Source organism: Tursiops truncatus, chromosome 14 (assembly GCF_011762595.2).
Source record: "Tursiops truncatus isolate mTurTru1 chromosome 14, mTurTru1.mat.Y, whole genome shotgun sequence".
NCBI classification, from domain to species: domain Eukaryota; kingdom Metazoa; phylum Chordata; class Mammalia; order Artiodactyla; family Delphinidae; genus Tursiops; species Tursiops truncatus.
Genome location: NC_047047.1, coordinates 7,335,257 through 7,356,901, shown reverse-complemented (window position 1 = coordinate 7,356,901; position 21,645 = coordinate 7,335,257). Strand labels below are relative to the sequence as shown.

Here is a 21,645-nt window from a genome sequence, read left to right as displayed (position 1 = left end):
AGCAACTATACTCCAATAAAAATTAATTTAAAAAACCCCAATATATGTTAAGTGCACGCAATAGGTGACACTCAGCTCCTTATCAGCTCTTCTAGGAGGTGGAGAGACTAAAATGAATATTGTGATGCTTTGCTACCTAGCAGAGGTTAATTTTGCGTATCTATTTGTATATTATTTAATACCAGCAAGAAAAACTTTTTGTATATTATTCTGTAACATGTTTCTAAAAAGACATCTTATTTTTAATTATTCAATTTTTAAAACCAATCTGTAATAACTGTCCTGAACTAGCTGTGTAAACCTCAAGGGTTTTAAAAATCAAAGTAAAGTGAATATAGAGCATAAATTTATGGTGAAAAACATTAGAGAGCTAATGCATAAACAAGACCTAAATCGGGGCACTATCCTACATTACTGTAGTCATAATGAATAGTGACTCTATAAAATGAGAAACTGTCTGCATCATATGAATACTATTAATGACAGGGCTTTTTAAAAATTATTAAAATGGCAAGAGTACAAATAGCTTTTACCAGTAGTGTTCAGACTGTAATATCAGCATTAAATCAAAGTCTATGGACAGAAACGGTAAGAGATTTAGGAGATTTTAGGGAATAAATAAGGAATAAATAAGGAAACACCACTGAACTTGGTACTCTACATTATAGACAGCTGCCACAGGCAAAAAAATAAATAAATAAAATGGCAATTAAGTTGACTGCAGTATTTTAATATTTTAAAGAAAAACATATTAAAAATACAGACTTTTTAAAAATTTTTACATTCTTGACAGATATAGCATCACCTACCTTTCTAAAAATAGTAAGGGTAAACAATCGTAGAAAATGTATGTTAATTAGTGGTACAACACTATGTATTTAAAAACCCTGACACACTCGTACTATCTACTGCTTTGAAGTTAGATTATGGCCTAGAGTTAATGTCACGTTGGTTCCAAAATGGAATATGGGGTCCCAGGCCAGTATTGGTACACTGCACCTATTGTGGCACAACTTGTCCAGCCATGAAAGCATAAATCACAAAGAAAAAATCAGTTTTGTAAAAACGCTTTTCCCCCTTTTTATAATCTTCTTTATTTACTCCGGAGAGTTAACATAACAGTGTTCAATAGTGAAGTAAGCAGGTTTTACACTCACTATTACTGTATGGATAGAAAGAGACATATGCATTTTTGTTTTTTACAAGTCATCTCAGATCACTGCGATATGGCACATGAAAACAGAGATTCAGAGGCACAACGTTAATAAATTCATTTAACATTGTCAAGCATTCAAAAGATAAATGCAATCATATAGCAAGAAAAAAATCAGTTTGAAACTTTGACCTCTCCCAAGGATATGAAGAATCTTTTCACGTGTCAGAAATCTCTATAGCAAAGATTCCTATAAGAGAGAAAAAAATTATGTAGATTAATATTTTCAACTCAATGATTTCATGATGAATAAAAAAATGTGTTCTAATATTAATTTGGTAAGACTTAGGATTTTTCCCTCAGCTTCTGTGTAAGAAAACAGATACAATGTATTTTTTCACTCAGTTTTCACAAGCTGTGATACATCCATATCATGGAATACTATGGATTCAACAATAAAAAAGAATGAACTATTGACACACACAACTTAGATGGATCTCCTGGGCACTGTGCTAAGAGAGAAAAACCAGTCTCAAAAACTTACATCCCATGTGTGATTCCATGTATACAACATTCTCAAAAGGACAGAATAATAGAGCTGGAGAAGAAATTAGTGTTTGCTCAGGAATAGGGAGGAGAACGAGAGGACTGTGACCATAAAAGGGTATCATGAAGGAATGAGTTCCTCGGGGCTGATGGAACAATTCAGAATATTGACTGTGGTGATGTCATATGTTCTCTGTGTAAAAAAACTGCACACACACACAAGCACATGTAAAAACTAGCGAAAACTGAATAAGGCCTATAGACTGGTTAATTATGCCAATGTCAGTTTCCTGGCTTGCCATTGGGGAAGCTGGGGGAAGGATATGTGGGACTATCTGTACTATTTTTGCAACTACCTGTGAGACTGCTGTAATGATTTCAAAATAACAAAAAGTAAAACAAAGCAAAACAAAACTGTGTTACAGTCACACAATGGAATATTACTCAGCAGTTAAAAGGAATATCCAATAATATCTGATACATACAACAAGCCGGATAAATCTCAGATATGTAGTGCTGAGTGAAAGTCAGCCACTACTTAACACATGATTCCATTTATATGACAACTTGAAAAGGCAACACTAGAGGAACAAGAAACAGATCAGTGGTTCGGGGAAAGTAAATTAAGTACATTGACTGTTGTCTGGATAATAGGTGGCAGTCAAAGGATACCATTTAAAACTAACAGCAAAAAGTTAAAATTTTTTAAAAAGGGTACTTTAAGGGTACTATTAAAAGTATTAATAGAAAGGTAACCATTATAATGAAACACAAAACTTCTTGAATATCAAAAGAAATGTTCACAAGCAAAGAAGAATAATCAAATAGAGTAAATATCACATAGTAAACGCGGTTATCATAACATAAGATGATATGACAGAGTTGAGGCCAAATTTAAGTTATATCAATAAAATGAAGGAGCTTAATTCACCTGTTTTAAAAAAATTTCAAAATGATTCATAAAGCAAAACTCAAATCCATACTATGTAGAAGTGAGATACTTAAAATGCAGTGATTCAAAAAAGTTAAAAATAAAGTGATGGACCAAGATCTACCAGGCAAATGGAGACAATAAGGAAACAGGAGTTGTAACTCTAATACCAGACAAAGCAGGCGTCAAGTCCTTCCTCCTTCCAAAAAAAATTAAACGCATCAGAAAATAACACTTCATAAAAGCCACATTCACAATAAAGATATGATAGTTCAGAATATCTATGCCACAAATAAAACAGCAAACCACCTATATAAAACAAAATTTATAGGAGACATAAGAAGAAATAAAAACATACTAATAATAGGTTTTAAAACACCATTCTTAGTAAAACAAGTGAACAAAAATTAAACGACATTATAAAAGAACTAAAAATTAAAAAGGCAAATCTTTTAGATATATTACACTATACTCTGATAAGAAAGAATGTATCTTCTCAAGTGCACATGAACTGTTCACAAAAATTGATCATGCAGTAAAGTACAAAAAAAATCAGTAGTGTCCATAAAATAGAAATATTATAGACAATAGTCTCTGATCACAATGCAATAACACTCAGAATTAAAAATGAAACCAAAACCAACAAACAAAAAAGCTCTTCTCATTGAAAGTTAAAAGATTTTCTATCAAATAACTCTTGGGTAAAAGTGAAAATACAAACAGAAATTACAGAATTTATGAAAAATAATGATCACAAAAACACCATATATCAGAATCTATGGGATATATTTAAAGCAGTGATCACAGAAAAATTCATAGCTCTGAATATCTACATCAATAAAAGTGAAAGAATGGTAATAAATGAATTAAATTTCTAACTCAAAACTCTAGGGAAAAAAACCCAACAAAGTAAATGAAAAAGCACAAGGAAGGAAATAATATAAATAAAAACAGAAATTAATAAGAAAGAAAAACAGATTAAATCAATAAATCAAAATGCTTGTTCTTTGAAGCAATGAACAAAGTAAACAAACCATAGGCTAAGGTAATCAACAAAAAAAGGATGAAACATACAAATAAGAAATGACAAAGGATATAACTATTGATACAGAAGAAATTTTAAAATTTATAAGATATTGCATTGGTTACTTCTGTGCAAATAAATTTGAAAACCTAGATAACTGAAAGCCTAGATAACTTTTAGGCAAATAGAGATAGAAAGCTTAAAAAGACCAATTTCCAAAGAAGCAATAGAGGACTTCCCTGGTGGTGCAGTGGTTAAGAATCCGCCTGTCAATGCAGCGGACATGGGTTCGAGCCCTGGTCCGGGAAGATCACACATGCCGTGGAGCAACTAAGCCCGTGCGCCGCAACTACTGAACCTGTGCTCTAGAGCCCGCAAGCCACAACTACTGAGCCTGTGTGCCACAACTAGTGAAGCCCACACACCTAGTGCACATGCTCTGCAACAAGAGAAGCCACAGCAATGAGAAATCCGCGCACCGCAACGAAGTAGCCCCTTCTCACCGCAGCTAGAGAAAGCCCGCGTGCAGCAATGAAGACCCAACGCAGCCAAAAATAAATTAATTAATAAATTAAAAAAAAAAGTCGTGTCAAGGCTTTAAAAAAAAAAGAAGCATAGAAAAAGTTATTAAGGAAGTACATCCCACAAAAAAAAAGAACCAAGGCCACATGGTTTGACAGGTAAACTCACCCAAATCTTTAGAGATCAAATAATCCCCAACTATATAACTTGTTTCAAAGCACGGTAAACAAAAGATTTTCAAATTCTTTTTGTGAAACAAATATAACATTTATATCTAAACTTGATAAAAATAGCACAGAGAGAAAATTACAGACCAATATCACTTACGAATATTGATACACAGATCTAAAATAAATGAAATAGTGAACACCAAGAAAATAATATACTATGACCAAGTAGGGGCTATGCCAGAAATTCAAAGATGGTTCAGTACTTGAAAATCTATTAATATAATTCACATATTAATAGTTCTAAAGAGAAAAACCATATCTTCATAGATGATAAAAAGGCCCTTGACAAAAACATCCTTTCCTAATAAAAAGTCTTGAAAAAATAGTAATGAGTAGTATTTCCTTAATATCATAAAACATATAAACCTCAATCCTAAAGCCAGTATCTTACTTAATGGGCAAACCCCACTGGCATTCCCACCACAGGTCAGAATTAAAACAAGAATGTCCACTTCAGTATGCGGGCCTCTCACTGTTGTGGCCTCTCCCGTTGCGGAGCACAGGCTCCAGATGCGCAGGCTCAGCAGCCATGGCTCATGGGCCCAGCCGCTCTGTGGCATGTGGGATCTTCCCGGACTGGGGCACGAACCTGTGTCCCCTGCATCGGCAGGCGGACTCTCAACCACTGCACCACCAGGGAAGCCCCAAGAATGTCCACTTTTGCTACAGCTATTTATCATTATTCTGATGATACTGGCAAATGCAGTCAACTAGAGAATACAATTCAAGAGATACATATAGGAAAAGAAGAAATAAAATTATCTCTTTTTGCAGATGACATGATAGTATATCTGGAAACCCCTAAAGATTCAATTACAAAACTTAATGAAAAAGTAAAAGAATTTAGCAAGATAATGTGATAGAAGAGAGAGAGAGAGGGAGGAACAAGTGCAAGAATGTGAGTGCATGAGACAGCATGTGTTGTCTCATAAACACAGAAAAAGCAAATGCGGTAAAATTTTAATAATAGTGAGTATGGGTAAAGGGTTGCACAGATGTTCTTTGTATTATTTTTTTTTAACTTCTTGTAACGTTGAGATTATTTCTAAATAGAAATGTTTTTACGAAATTTGTGACATACAAGAATATATCTAAAATATTTTCCTCTGAAAAATTAGCCTATTATTTTCCTGAAGTATATGTATTTTATGGTGCTGTAATAATTAGCCAATATTTTGTCAATGAAAGTATATGAAAAAACTGTATGATGTAGAAAAAAAAAGAAAATCAGATTTTAAAAATATAATTTATGTAGACATTAGATAAAATAGACCTTTCTTTAACATATTTATATAAAACTAATTATCAAAATACTTTATTTTTATGTCTACATATCTTAATTATGTAATGATGTTTAAATAGCACTATTAATGGTAGACTGTTACAGAGTTTTCTTACCCCCTCAGATATTCAGTTTTTATTGCTATATGGTTCCCGAAGAATGGATCCTTAAACCACTTACTCTTCTACTGATCGATCCAGGCCTCGGTCAGGAGATCGATGGTGAGAACGTTCTGGTGAGTGACATTTTGTATTTGGCTTTATTGTGGAACTCAAATGATAAGCATTACTTGAGTAATTCTGGCGGCGAAGTTCTTGCACAGCTCTTTCCCTAAAGCAAAACAGTGAGACTTTTACTAAACTTTATATCCAGCGACATTATTAACACTGTTGTAGAACTATAGTTCAAATCATGCTTTAAAATCTAAGCATCATGAAATAACCAAAATCTGTGGTTATCCAAGGAACAATGCTTTCCAGGCTGAACGTGGCATAGAGACACACTTACCTTTCAAAGCGCTCTGTCCCTAGTTGTCTCTTGGTAATGTCTAAATCAGCTTCCAACTGCGTTATGGCGTTCCTGAACTGGGCCACATCTCTACTCTGGATGGCCCTGCGTAAAAGATTGTGAGTGACAGTTAATTACAGGTAAAATATGGCTAGGACTCCTAGAGTACATGAAACCATGTTGGCAATGGTTTCTCAGCTGGATCCAAGCAAAATTGTCATTTTCATAGATGTATTAGTGCATCTAAAATATGCCAGCTTTAGATGTAGTAAATGTGCAAAGTAGCCTACTAAAAGCCTAAGCTGTCCCAGCCCCATTCAATTAGTTAAACCTTTTCTGTCTCAGTTTCTTTATGTTTAGAGGGGTACTATTATCTATTATCTACCTATATTACTTATTTACTGCAGATCATTTTTACAAGTGTACTTTAAGGTATTAGGTGCATATTCCAGTGCATATAATACTAGAATTCACTAGCACCATGATGAATGTGTGTGTATATATGTACATTTAATTGACCAAATGCCTTATATATACTTGCAATGAAATTTGATATATCTACTGTTAAAAACAAAATCTCTTCAATTTAACAGGATCTTCCTTAGGGCTAAACACTGCCTCAAAAACCCTGTGATAAGGCACACTACCATGAGGCAGATGACAGAGGTGAATGCTTCTTGCACAGAACATTCTATCCTATCTGCTGCCTTTCAGGACTGCATTACAGACTGTTGGAGTCTAAACTTTAGAGACTAAGAACACACAACTTTATCAAGCTTACTTGATACTACTCACCAGCCAGTCTAAAACAGAATGTACCCCTTAAGGTGGGAGAGTCGGCACATTTCACTGAGGCAATTTCCATCTACGGCTTGAGGAAATCATCCTGCAGAACTGGTTGAAGGTACCCCAAAAGCCCAGCTGCAGTGATTGAAAAGAATGACTCAATCACAGCTGCCAAAACCTAAAATCAGTTTCTGAAGGAAACGGGCCCTGGCTTTGCAGCCTTTGCTTAGTCGGGGCTCCTACAAGTAGCTGATTCCTGAGACCATGATTCCTGTCCTTCCCCACGTCCCCTGCTCGGATGGGAGGGCAGAGTTGAGGCTGGATGAAAAAGTGTTATAGGTTGGACAGATAAGAACAGAGGCTAAAGGTCCCCATGAAGTTTTGTGAGAAGTGAGTTTAATAATAAAATATTAAGTTTAATAATAAAATATTTTAATAATAAAATATTAGGGCTTCCCTGGTGGCGCAGTGGTTGAGAATCCGCCTGCCGAGGCAAGGGACACGGGTTCGTGCCCCGGTCCAGGAAGATCCCATATGCCGTGGAGCGGCTGGGCCCGTGAGCCATGGCCGCTGAGCCTGCGCGTCCGGAGTCTGTGCTCCGCAACGGGAGAGGCCACAACAGTGAGAGGCCCGCGTACCGCAAAAAAAAAAAAAAAAAAATAATAATAATAATAAAATATTAGTTTAGTATTTTAATAATAAAATATTCACTATGTTTAATAATAAAATATTCACTATGCAGGCAGGCATTTCCACCTAATCCTCCAGTCTTGTAAATAAGGTGCTAACGGTATTAGGGATTCTTAAAATAAAAAGTCAAAATCAGGGCTTCCCTGGTGGCGCAGTGGTTGAGAGTCCGCCTGCCGATGCAGGGGACACGGGTTCGTGCCCCGGTCCGGGAAGATCCCACATGCCGCGGAGCGGCTGGACCCGTGAGCCATGACCGCTGAGCCTGTGCGTCCGGAGCCTGTGCTACGGGAGAGGCCACAACAGTGAGAGGCCACAACAGTGAGAGGCCCGCGTACCACCAAAAAAAAAAAAAAAAAAGTCAAAATCAATGCTCTGGAGGAAGTCTTCAGCATTCTGTAAATGCAGCAGTTCTTCCAGGTAACCAGCATACACTTACAGGTACATAGGGAAATATTATGTGGCAAATGGAAAGACGGTAGCACTATCAGGTGGGTCCATAAATGGAAAAATTCTTCTGGTTTCAGAAGTGCTTAATTTCTTCTAATCTGGTTATTTCCTAAAGGCAATATGTTAGATCAGTAGGTGTTCATTTATACCCAAACAATCAACAAAGATGGTTAAACTTAAATTTAGATAAATTTAGATAAACATATAATAGAAATAAGTACTAAATCTTAGACAAATCACAATATTTGGGGTCCTCAGTTTAATTAATAGCAAATTATGACACTAAATTGTCTAAACGCCAGCTTTAAAATTCTATTAATCTATAAAGTACCAAAACTTTAGAAATAAGACTTTATGTTATCATATTGCTAACCAACTCACATTTTACTTTCTGCCAAACAAAGGTGTTCTTTAAGAAGCTGAATTTCAGATTCTTTTTCTTGAAGTGCTATCTGAGACTGATATTCTTTGTCTCGATTGGCCACCAGCAAAGCTTCTAGATTCTGCATGGAGATTCTCTCATTTGTCATCTGACTCCTGAGGAGTTCTATTTCAGAACGAGCAGAATCCAACTCATTCTCCATCTGTACAATAATAGGAAGACACCTATACTTATTCCTATTCGTTCACTTAACTGATGTATTATCAGAGACTCATAAAATGTCTGTATTATGTTATAAACTGACAACCACTTTTAATTTCTTGATTAGAAATTGTGTCCTCCTTCTTACCAGATACACACACGCACACACACTGAGTATCACTTTCCCCAACTCTCTGATAATATCAGAAAGTTCATTAATTTAAGTAAAGAGTTATTAATCTCAAACTTCAAACAATTTCCATTTCCAGCTTTGATATTTCTTATTTCTGCAAGACTGACATGGTAGTATCTGTAACTACTGCTTTGTCCTGAGTTGGGTGAATTATAAACACCTAATTTCCTGACGGAATGTCATCGCGCTTCATAGTTAAGAAAGATAAGGAGTAATTGCACATTCCCTCTCTTGCATGATCCTGTGGAAAACTTCACTTTTTGAAGGTTATCTTGAGCCTAAAATACGTTCTATAAGCCAAATGTTTCTTCAAAAGGAGAAAAACCAGACATTATTTAGAAAAAAATTATTCCTTATCTCATAATACATATTATAATAATTTACATATGCATTAAAAAAGTTAAATGTTGGGCTTCCCTGGTGGCGCAGTGGTTGAGAGCCCGCCTGCCGATGCAGGGGATGTGGGTTCATGCCCCAGTCCGGGAAGATCCCACATGCCGCGGAGCGGCTAGGCCCGTGAGCCATGGCCGCTGGGCCTGTGCATCCAGAGCCTGTGCTCTGCAACGGGAGAGGCCACAACAGTGAGAGGCCCGCGTTCCGCAAAAAAAAAAAAAAAGTTAAATGTAAAAGATAAAACCCTAAGAAAAAAAAGTTAAATAAAAATGAAATTATTAGGAAAGGGGCGGGCAGGTAGGGGAAGAACTTTTTAGACTAGATACAATTAAAAAATTATGTCTGACTGTAGAAAAAACAAACATATTTATACTCATTATAAAGAAACAAAATTTACGAGGAAAAAAACCAGATGAAAATAAACTCAGTAAATAGTTAATATCTTATTAATATAAGGAAGATGAACAAACTGCGGAGAAATATGAACTAATGATGTGAACAGAAAATGTACAAGATACAGCTAATTAGTAAACATATAGAATAACTTACCCTTACTAATAATCAAAGAAATAGAAATTAAATCAAGACGGTATTTCTAGTCCAGGATTTCTTAACTTTGACACTACTGATCTTTTAGGTTGGACATTTATTTGGGGTAGGGAGTTGCCCTATGCATTACAGGATGTTTAGTGGCATCCCTGGCCTCTACCTACCAGAGATCCACAGCAGCCCCCAACCCTGGTTGTAACAGTCAAAAATGTCTATAGACATTGCTAAGTGTTTCCTGGGGAGCAAAATCTCTTTCAGGTGAACCAATGTTGTAGTTTATCAAACTGGCAAATTTCTTAGCTTTTGTGTTGATTAACATTAAAGTGGGCAATGGCAATCTCATGTACCTTGCTGGCAGGAATATAAAATGGAGCGTCACATTTTTGGTAACAGCTTTATTGGAATATAATTCACATACCATACCACTTGCCCATTTAAATTGTACAAGTCAATGGTTTTTAGTATATTAACAGAGTTGTATGATCATACCACAATCTCACAACCTATTGTGAGAACTTTTTCATCATCCCAAAATGAAACCCAGCACACATTAGCAGTCATTCCCCCACTCCTACCCCAGCACTAGCCCTAGACAATCCCTAATCTATTTTCTATCTCTATGAACTGCTTTATTTTAAACATTTCATATAAATGGAATCATACAATGTGTGTGTGGTCTTATGGGACTGCCTTCCTTCACTTAGTGTAATGTTTTCAAGAGTCATCCATGTTTTAGCAGGTATCAGTACTTCATTACTTCTATTGCCAAATAATATTCCCTTGCATAGATGTAGGAATATTTGAGTTATTTACACTTTTTGGCTATTATAAATAATGCTGATAAGAACATTTGTGTATACGTTTTTACATGGACCTATGTTTTCATTCTTCTTTGATAAATAGGAGTGGGATTTCTGGACTTTATGGTAATCCTATTTTTTCACATTTCGAGGAACTGCCAAAATGTTTTCCAAAGAGGCCTATTTTACATTCCCACCAGCAATGTATGAGGGTTCCAAGTTTTCTACATCTTTGCCAACATTTGCTATTGTCTTTTGTAAATTATAGCCATCCTAGTGGTTATGAAATGGTATAGTTTTGTTTTGCATTTCTCTGATTATTAATGATGTTGAGCATCTTTTCATGTGCTTTTTGCCCATTTATGTAGTGTCTGTAGAGAAATGTCTATTGAGATCCTTTCCCCATTTTTTGAGTTGGGTTATTACTAAGTTGCAAGAGTCCTTTATATACTCTGGATACAAATCTCTTATTAGATATATGATTTGCAAATGTTTTCCCCATTCTGTGCATTGTCTTTTTACTTTGTTGATATCATTTGCAGCACAAAAGTTTTTTATTTTGATGAAGTCCTTCTAATCTATTTTTTATTCTGTTGTACTTTTGATGTGACTCTAAAAAAGCATTACCTAACCCAAGGTCACACAGATTTATTTGTATGTTCTCTTCTTAAGAGTTTTATAATTTTAACTCTTACATACAGGCCTATAAAACATTTGAATTTAATTTCTGTATATGGTACGTGATAGGAATCCAACTTCATTCTTCTCCATGTAGATGTTTAGTTGTCCCAGTAGCATTTGTTGAAAAGACTATTCTTCCCCCATTAAATTGTACTGCTACCAATTTTTTGGAAATCACTTCACCACAAATGTAAGAGTTTATTTCTGGACTCTCAATTCTGTTCCACTGACCTATATAGCTTTCCTTATGCTAGTACTACACTGTCTTGATTACTATAGACAGTTTTGACATTGGGAAGTGCTCTGACTTTGTTCTTCTTTTTCAAGATTGTTTTGGCTATTCTGGGTCACCTGCACTTCCATATTAATTTTATGTCATCTTGTCAGTTTCAAAGAGGAAGCCAGCTGGCATTCTAATAGGCATTGTATTGAATTTGTAGACCAATTTGGGGTAGTACTGCCATTTTAACAGTGTTAAGACTTCTGATCCATGGATGTGGGATGTCTTTCCTTTTATTTGGGTCTTTAATTTCTCTCTCTCTCTCTGTCTTTCTCTCTCTCTCTCTCTCTCTGTCTCTCTCTCTCTATCTCTCTGTCTCCAAACTGGAAATAACAGATGTCCTTCAAAGGATGAATGATTAAACAAACTATGTTACAGGAATGAACCACTAATATATGCAACAACCTGGATGAATCTTCAGAGAATTATGCTGAGTGAAAAAATTCAATCCCAAAAGTTTACATATCGTATGATTCTATCTATATAACATTCTTGAAGTGACAAAATTTACAAGTGGAGAACAGATTAGCTGTTTGTTTCCAGGGGTTAAGGAGAGGTTGTGGATAGGAGGGGAGTAGATAGCGCTAAAAAAGGGCAACATGATGGGTCCTGTGATAGAAATGTTCCATATCTTGCCTGAAACAATGTCAAAAGCCTGGTTGAGATATTATACTATGGTTTTGCAAGATGTTACCATTGGGGGAGGCCAGGTAAAGGAGACACAACATTTCTTTGTATAGTTTCTTATAATTGCATGTGAATCTACAATTATCTCAAAATCAAAAGTTTAACTTAGAAAAATTATTTGACTGTCCCTTATATGCATAGTACAGCTGAAGAAATACAAAGATAAATAAGATAGTTCTTGCACTTGAAATACAGCTTATTATGGGGATAAACATAAATATATAAATAACTAAATTCTAAGGCAAAAAAATTTATGTCAGGAGTATTTAAAAATACTATGAGAATTAGCCTGATGACTTCACACCCATCTGGATAGTTATTAGCAAAAGAGAGAGAGAGGTTGGGGGAAGAAGGGAGGGAGGGAGGGGGGTAGAGAGAGAGAGAGAGAGAAAGAAAGAAAGAAAGAAAGAAAGAAAGAAAGAAAGGCTGAAAAACAAGTGTTGGCAAGGATGTAGAGAAATTGGAACACTTGTGCACTGTCAGTGGGAATATAAAATGGTACAGCTGCTTTGGAAAACAGTATGGAGATTCCTCAAAAAATTAAAAATAGAATTACCATATGATTACCATATGATCCAGAAATCCAACTTCTGGGTAGAGACCCAAACAAAATGAAAGCAGCATCTTGAAGAGAGATTTATACCCCCATGTTTATAGCAGCATTATTCACAATAGCTAAAACATGGAAGCAACCCAAGTGTCCACAAACTGACAAATAAATAAGCAAACTGTGGTATATTCACACAATGGAATATTGTTCAGCCTTAAAAAGGAAAGAGAGGGTGGAGTCAAGATGGCAGTGTGGGAAGACGTGGAGTTAGCTTCTCCCCACAACTAGGGTGCCTGCTGGCCGCTGGTGGGGGACTCTGACACCCAAGGAGATGGGAGGAACCCCAAAGTGAACCAGTAGGATGTAGGGGGACTGAGGGGGGAGGAGAAGTGGAGGCCAGACAGGATCTGTGCCCCCTAAGGCCAGGGAGATCAGGAGAGGCAGTTGGGGGAGACTCTCCCAGAAGAGAGGGAGAGGAGCGGAGGGCCATCGCCTGGCCCACTAGGGCCGGGGAGCCTGCTGAGCTCCCAAGCTGGTTTCCCCTATCCAAAGCCCGATCCAGGCCACATGCATCCTTGGGGGCATAGCAGGGAGGCCGGAGAGATCAGGAGATGCAGGTGGGAGAGGCCATCCAGGAGGAGCAGGAGAGGAGTGGAGGATGATTGCCCTGCCCACTCGGGCCCAGGGAGGCTGCTGAGCTCCCAGGCCGGTCCCCTGCCCTCCAAGGCCGCCCACACCTCATTGGTCCTGGGGACATAGGGAGGGAGGCCGGGGAGATCAGGAAAGGCAGGTGGGAGGGGCCCTCCCAGACGGGAAGAGCGGGAGAGGAGAGGAGGGCATTTGCCCTACCCCCTCAAGCCCAGGAAGCCTGCTGGGCTGCCAGGTAAGGTTTCCTGCCTTCTAAGACCAGGGGTGGGGGGCATGCCTGGGCCTCTTCTGTTCCTAGAGCCTAAGCCCCAACCCCCCACAGCCCCCAGGGTCTTTTCCAGCCCTGTGGGTCCTAAGCATAGGCCCCGCCCACTGCCCAAACCTCGCCCTTGCTTAGGCCCTGCCCTCCACAGCCAAGGTCTTCCCCACACCGCTTTTTTTTGCTTTTCCCTCCTCTTTTTTACTATTGGGGTACTGATGTACCTTCTGGTTGTTGATTCATCTATATTTTTATTTTTATATTCTTTCTAACCTATCTGTTAGTTTCCTAGTCTAATTTTATTTTTTACTTTGTTATTGTTCTCTCTCATTTTTTTTTTTTTTGCTGCCCCATGTGGCTTGAGGGATCTTGTTCACGAGCCCAGGGTAAGGCTGAAGCTCCTGTGGTGGGAGCTCCGAGTCTGAACCACTGGACTAACAGAGAACCTCAGACCCCAGGGAATATTCATCAGAGTGAGGTCTCACAGAGTTCCTCAACTCAGCACCAAGACCCAGCCTACAAACCCCAGTGTTGGAAGCCTCAGGCCAAATAACCAGTAAGACAGGAACACAATCCCACTCATTAAAAAAAAAAAAAAAATGAGACGGCAAAAAGTATGTCACAGATGAAGCAGCAAGGTAAAAACCTACAAGACCAAATAAATGAAGAGGAAATAGGCAATCTACCTGAAAAAGAATTCAGAGTAATGATAGTAAAGATGATTCAGAATCTCGGAAGTAGAATGGAGGCACGGATTGAGAAAAGACAAGAAATGTTTAACAAAGATCTAGAAGAACTAAAGAACAAACAAACAGAGATGAACAATACAATAACTGAAATGAAAAATACACTAGAAGGAATCAATAACAGAATAACAGAGGCAGAAGAACGAATAAGTGAGCTGGATGACAAAATGGTGGAAATAACTGCAGAGGAGCAGAATAAAGAAAAAAACATGAAAAGAATTGAGGACAGTCTCAGAGACCTCTGGGACAACACTAAACACACCAACATTTGAATTATAGGGGTCCCAGAAGAAGAAGACAAAAAGAAAGGGTCTGAGAAAATATTTGAAGAGATTATAGTCGAAAACTTCCCTAACATGGGAAAGGAAATAGTCACCAAAATCCAGGAAGCACAGAGAGTCCCCTACAGGATAAACCCTAGGAAAAACACACCAAGACACATATTAATCAAACTAACAAAAATTAAATTCAAAGAAAAAATATTAAAAGCAGCAAGGGAAAACCAAAAAATAACATACAAAGGAATCCCCATAAGGTTATCAGCTGATTTTTCAGCAGAAATTCTGCAGGCCAGAAGGGAGTAGCAGGATATATTTAAAGTGATGAAAGAGAAAAACCTACAACCAAGATTACTCTACCCAGCAAGGATCTCATTCAGATTCGATGGAGAAGTCAAAAGCTTTTCAGACAAGCAAAAGCTGAGAGAATTCAGCACCACCAAACCAGCTTTAAAACGAATGCTAAAGAAACTTCTCTAGGCGGAAAACACAAGAGAAGAAAAAACCCCACAAAAACAAACCCAAAACAATTAAGAAAATGGTCAAAGGAACATACATATCGATGATAACCTTGAATGTAAATGGATTAAATGCCCCAACTAAAAGACACAGACTGGCTGATGGATACAAAAACAAGACCCATATATATGCTGTCTACAAGAGACCCACTTCAAACCTAGGGACACATACAGACTGAAAGTGAACACATGGAAAAAGATATTCCATGCAAATGGAAATCAAAGGAAAGCTGGAGTAGCAATACTCATATCAGATAAAGTAGACTTTAAAATAAAGACTGTTACAAGAGATAAGGAGGGGCACTACATAATGATCAAAGGATCAATGCAAGAATAAGATATAACAATTATAAATGTTTATGCACCCAACATAGGAGCACCTCAATACATAAGGCAAATGCAAACAACCATGAAAGGAGAAATCGATAGTAACACAGTAATAGTAGGGGACATTAACACGCCACTTACACCAATGGACAGATCATCCAAAATGAAAATAAATAAGGAAACACAAGCTTTAAATAACACAATAGCCCAGCTAGATCTCGCTGATATTTATAGAACATTCCACCCAAAAGTGGCAGAATACACTTTCTTCTCAAGTGCACATGGAACATTCTCCAGGATAGATCACATCTTGGGTCACAAATCAAGCCTCAGAAAATTAAAGAAAATTGAAGTTGTATCAAGCATCTTTTTCTGACCACAATGCTATGAGATTGGAAATCAATTACAGGAAAAAATCTGTAAAGAAACACTAATACATGAGGCTAAACAGTGCGCTACTAAATAACCAAGAGATCACTGAAGAAATCGAAGAAGAAATAAAAAAATACCTAGAAACAAATGACAATGAAAACATGACGACCCAAAACCTATGGGATGCAGCAAAAGCAATTCTAAAAGGGAAGGTTATAGCAATTCAATCTCACCTCAAGAAACAAGAAAAATCTCAAATGAACAATCTAACCCTACCCTTGAAACAACTAGAGAAAAAAGAACAAAGAAAACCCAAAGTCAGTGGCAGGAAAGAAATCATAAAGATCAGAGCAGAAATAAATGAAATAGAAACAAAGAAAACAATAGCAAAGATCAATAAAACTAAAAGTTGGTTCTTTGAGAAGAAAAACAAAATTGATAAACCCTTAGCCTGACTCATCAAGAAAAAAAGGGTGCAGACACAAACAGATAAAATTAGAAAAGAAAGAGGAGAAATCACAACTGACACTGCAGAAGTACAAAGGATTATAAGAGACTATTACAAACAACTATATGCCAATAAAATGGACAACCATGAAGAAATGGACAAATTCTTGGAAAGGTACAATTTTCCAAGACTGAACCAGGAAGAATTAGAAAACAAAAACAGACCTATCACAAGTAATGAAATTGAAACCGTAATTAAAAATCTTCCAACAAACAAAAGTCCAGGACCGGGGGCTTCACAGGTGAATTCTATCAAACATTTAGAGAAGAGCTAACACCCATCCTTCTCAAACTCTTCCAAAAAATTGCAGAGGGAGAAACACTCCCAAATTCATTCTATGAAGCCACCATCACCCTGATACCAAAACCAGAAAAAGATATAACAAAAAAAGAAAATTATAGACCAATATCACTGATGAATATAGATGCAAAAATCTTGAACAAAATACTAGCAAACAGAATCCAACAGCACATTAAAAGGATCATATACCATGATCAAGTGGGATTTATCCCAGGGATGCAAGGATTCTTCAGTATATGCAAATCAATCAATGTGATATACCACAATAACAAATTAAGGAATAAAACCATATGATCATCTCAATAGATGCAGAAAAAGATTTTGACAAAATTCAACACCCATTTATGATAAAAACTCTGCAGAAAATGGGCATAGAGGGAACCTACCTCAACATAATAAAGGCCATATGTGACAAATGCACAGCAAGCATCATACTCAATGGTGAAAAACTGAAAGCATTTCCACTAAGATCAGGAAAAAGACAAGGATGTCCACTCTCACCACTCTTATTCAACATAGTTTTGGAAGTCCTAGCTATAGCAATCAGAGAAGAAAAAGAAATAAAAGGAATACAAATTGGAAAAAGAAGAAGTAAAACTGTCACTGTTTGCTGATGATATGATACTATACATAGAAAATACTAGAGATGCCATCAGAAAACTACTAGAAGTAATCAATGTATTTGGTAAGGTTGCAGGATACAAAATTAATGCACAGAAATCTCTGGCATTCCTATACACCAACAACGAAAAATCAGAAAGAGAAATTAAGGAAACACTCCCATTTACCATTGCAACAAAAAGAATAAAATACCTAGGAATAAACCTGCCTAAGGAGGCGAAAGACTTGTACTCAGAAAACTATAAAACACCAATGAAAGAAATCAAAGATAACATAAACAGATGGAGAAATATACCATGTTCTTGGATTGGAAGAATCAATACTGTGAAAATGACTATAATACCCAAAGCAATCTGCAGATTCAATGCAATCCCTATCAAACTACCAATGGCATTCTTCACAGAATTAGAACAAAAAAATTTTACAATTCATATGGAAACACAAAAGACCCTGAATAGCCAAAGCAATCTTGAGAAAGAAAAACAGAGTTGGAGGAATCAGGCTCCCCAACTTCAAACTATACCATAAAGCTACAGTAATCAAGACACTATGGTACTGGCACAAAAACAGAAATATAGATCAATGGTACAGGACAGAATGCCCAGAGATAAACCCACGCACATATGGTCACCTAATTTACGACAAAGGAGGCAAGAACATACAATGGAGAAAAGACAGCCTCTTCAATAAGTGGTGCTGGGAAAACTGGACAGCTACATGTAAAAGAATGAAATTAGAACACTCCCTAACACCAAACAGAAAAATAAACTCCAAATGGATTAAAGACCTAAATGTAAGACCAGACACTATAAAACTCTTAGAGGAAAACATAGGAAAAACACTCTTTGACATAAACCACAGCAAGATCTTTTTCACCCCACCTCCTAGAGTAACAGAAATAAAAACAAAAATAAACAAATGGGACTTAATTAAACTTAAAATCTTTTGCACAGCAAAGGAAACCATAAACAAGACAAAAAGACAACCCTCAGAATGGGAGAAAATATTTGCAAATGAAACAACAGACAAAGGATTAATCTCCAAAATATACAAATAGCTCATGCAGCTCAATATCAAAAAAACAAACAATCCAGTTAAAAAATGGGCAGAACAACTAAATAGACATTTCACCAAGGAAAACATACAGATGGCCAAGAGGCACATGAAAAGATGCTCAACATCACTAATTATTAGAGAAATGCAAATCAAAACCACTATGAGGTATCTCCTCACATGGATCAGAATGGCCATTATCAACAAATCTAGAAACATTAAATGCTGGAAAGGGTGTGGTGAAAAGGGAACCCTCCTGCACTGTTGGTGGGAATGTAAACTGATACAACCACTATGGAGAACAATATGGAGGTTCCTTAAAAAACTAAAAGTAGAACTACCATATGACCCAGCAATCCCACTACTGGGCATATACCCTGAGAAAACCAGAATTCAAAAAGAGTCATGTACCACAATGTTCACTGCAGCTCTATTTACAATAGCCAGGACATGGAACCAGCCTAAGGGTCCATCAACAGATGAATGGATAAAGAAGATGTGACACATATATACAATGGAATATTACTCAGCCATAAAAAGAAACGAAAATGAGTTATTTGTAGTGAGGTGGATGGACCTAGAGTCTGTCATACAGAGTGAAGTAAGTCAGAAAGAGAAAAACAAATACCATACACTAACGCATATATATGGAACCTAAAAAAATAAAATAAAATGGTACTGATGAACCTAGTTGCAGGGAAGGAAAAAAGAGGCAGACATAGAGAATGGACGTGAGGACATGGGGTGGGAGGGCAAAGCTGGGGCAAAGTGAGAGTAGCATCGACATATATACACTACTGAATGTACAATAGTTGGTGGGAAGCAGCAGCATAGCACAGGGAGATCGGCTCGGTGCTTTGCGATGACCTAGAGGGTTGGGATAGGGAGGGTGGGAGGGAGGCTCAAGAGGGAGGGGATGTGGGGACATGTGTATGCATATGGCTGATTCGCTTTGCTGTGCAACAGAAACTTACACAGTATTATGAAGCAATTATACTGCAATAAAGATGTATTAAAAAAAAAGGAAAGAAATTCTGCAATATGCTACAACATAGATGAACCTTAAGGACATTATGCTAAGTGAAATAAGTCAGCCTCCCAAAGACAAATACGTATGATTCCACTTATGTGAGTTACTTAGAGTAGTCAAAATCATCAAGACAGAAAATATAATGGTGGTTGCCAGGGGCTGCAGGGAGGAGAGAACGGGGAGTTATGGTTTAATAGGTATAGAGTTTCAGATTTATAAGATGAAAGAAGTTATGGTCATGGACGGTGGTGATGGCTGCAAAACAATGTGAAAACCACTGAACTTTAAAATGGTTAAGATGGTAAAGGTTATATGTATTTTAACACAATAAGAGAAAAAATATTTAAAGACTAGTAAGTAAGCAACAAAACCTGTAGTAAACATCCTTAAAAGATTAAAAAATAAATATAAATCATTATCGATTTTATATTTAGTTCTGCTAAGGGTAATAATTTTAAAGCTTAAAGATTACTAATCCTTTTGGTTATGGTGTATTTGTGTATGTGTATCAACATATAACCAAAATGTGTTGACATTTCAATTATGCTATGCAACTTGAATACATATCCCTTCAGGATTCAGGCTCCATCTATTTTTCCAGATGCATCTCAGCCACCTGGCCATTGCAAATGACTTACTACTCACTCAAGAATTTACTTATAACTTCAGACCATTGCCTAAGTGGTTGTTCCCTCTGAATGGGAGGCCTCATCACTTCCGAGTTCAGTAGTTTGCCCTTGTGAACTCCTCTCTGACACCCATAGGGCAAAAAGGAATTCCCTCTCTGAAAACTTGAGTATTCCTTACTAGTAAAATATTCACCCCAAATAATTTGTATGTCAATACCAGGAGGCCCTTGAGGGCAGGGGACTGTATCTTTTGAACATTATATTCACAGTGGCAAGCACAATGTCAGGCACGTGGTAGACACAGTCAAGTGAATTACAGTTTAAAAGAACTCAGCCAAATAGTAAATTTTGCTTAAAAGGATATCATTAAAGTTATTATTTTGCTAGATAAACCTCAGCCTCATGGTTCTTTGCTGATTGATATGTCAATGTGTTTTATACTTCTTTTGGCTAAAAGTAAATGCAAATTACACACTCAAAGGAAGAGCTTCTGTTATGGTCTTGAGTTGTTTGGAACACAGCATAAATTAATTTCTTGGACTTTAAAAATAAAATCTAAAGTTGAAAGGCATGGCTTGATGTAATATTTTATTAAAAAATAGTTCATTTTTTGAAAATGGTGGTAATTTTATAGTAATATTAAAAGAACCATTTAAAAACATAATACATACCATTTCTATTTCTTGATCTTTAGCAATCAGCTGTCGATTAAGAAGTTCTTTGCTTGAGTCAAGTTTAATGCAAAGTTCCCTTGTGGAAGACAAGTCTGCAAGGGCAGACACTTTTTCAAACTGAACCTTCTGAAGCTCCTCTTCCATCTTTACAACAGACTTATGTAAAGTAGCAATCTGGGACTTGTAAGACCGTTCTGCATTTAAGTGCTGCAAGGACAAAATTATTATATATATGTATTTTTTTAACTTGAAAAAAACCTACAGCATGGAAAACAAAGTGGGGCAAATATTTTAATGATAGTACTTTTAGATTATAAGGAACTTTAGATGATATAGGTGGCAATAGTATGTGCACAAAACATTCTGGGAAAGATAAATTTGGGCTTCAAATTTCTATATATAAAATCCAGGAGTAAAGTGGTCAACTGGTCGTTCTTTTTTTTTTTTTTTAAATAAAGTTATTTATTTTTGGCTGCGTTGGGCCTTCGTTGCTGCACACGGGCTTTCTCTAGTTGCGGCGAGAGGGGGCTACTCTTCATTGCAGTGCGCGGGCTTCTCACTGCAGTGGCTTCTCTTGTTGCGGAGCACGGGCTCTAGGCACACGGGCTTCAGTAGTTGCAGCACACCGGCTCAGTAGTTGTGGCGCACGGGCTTAGTTGCTCCGCGGCATGTGGGATCTTCCAGGACCAGGGATTGAACCCGTGTCCCCTGTATTGGCAGGCAGATTCTTAACCACTATGCCACCAGAGACGTCCCTGGTCATTCTTTTCAATGTATTTAGAAAACAATTGAAAAGTCTCATCCCCAAAGTTAGTTGAGATATACACGTTTGGCCTGTAGTTCTGTCT

General features: G+C 37.0%; 1 protein-coding gene across 15 annotated transcripts in view; it reads right to left on the bottom strand.

The window, feature by feature from the left end:
* Positions 1-714: 714 nt before the first annotated feature.
* Positions 715-21,645, bottom strand: part of TSGA10 (testis specific 10) — a 106,628-nt gene continuing 85,697 nt past the window's right edge. For 13 of the 15 annotated variants that reach the window (XM_019931181.3, XM_019931173.3, XM_019931175.3 and 10 more), the window contains 5 exons: positions 20,795-21,004; positions 8,500-8,702; positions 6,196-6,300; positions 5,869-6,018; positions 715-1,403 (listed from right to left, as the gene is read on the bottom strand). In XM_019931181.3, coding sequence (XP_019786740.1) covers positions 1,379-1,403; positions 5,869-6,018; positions 6,196-6,300; positions 8,500-8,702; positions 20,795-21,004 — 693 coding nt within the window. In that variant the 3' untranslated portion in view covers positions 715-1,378. Of the gene's footprint in view, positions 1,404-5,864; positions 6,019-6,195; positions 6,301-8,499; positions 8,703-20,794; positions 21,005-21,645 lie in introns of those variants that run through there. The other 2 variants (XM_073791054.1, XM_073791055.1) reach the window with 2 other exon arrangements.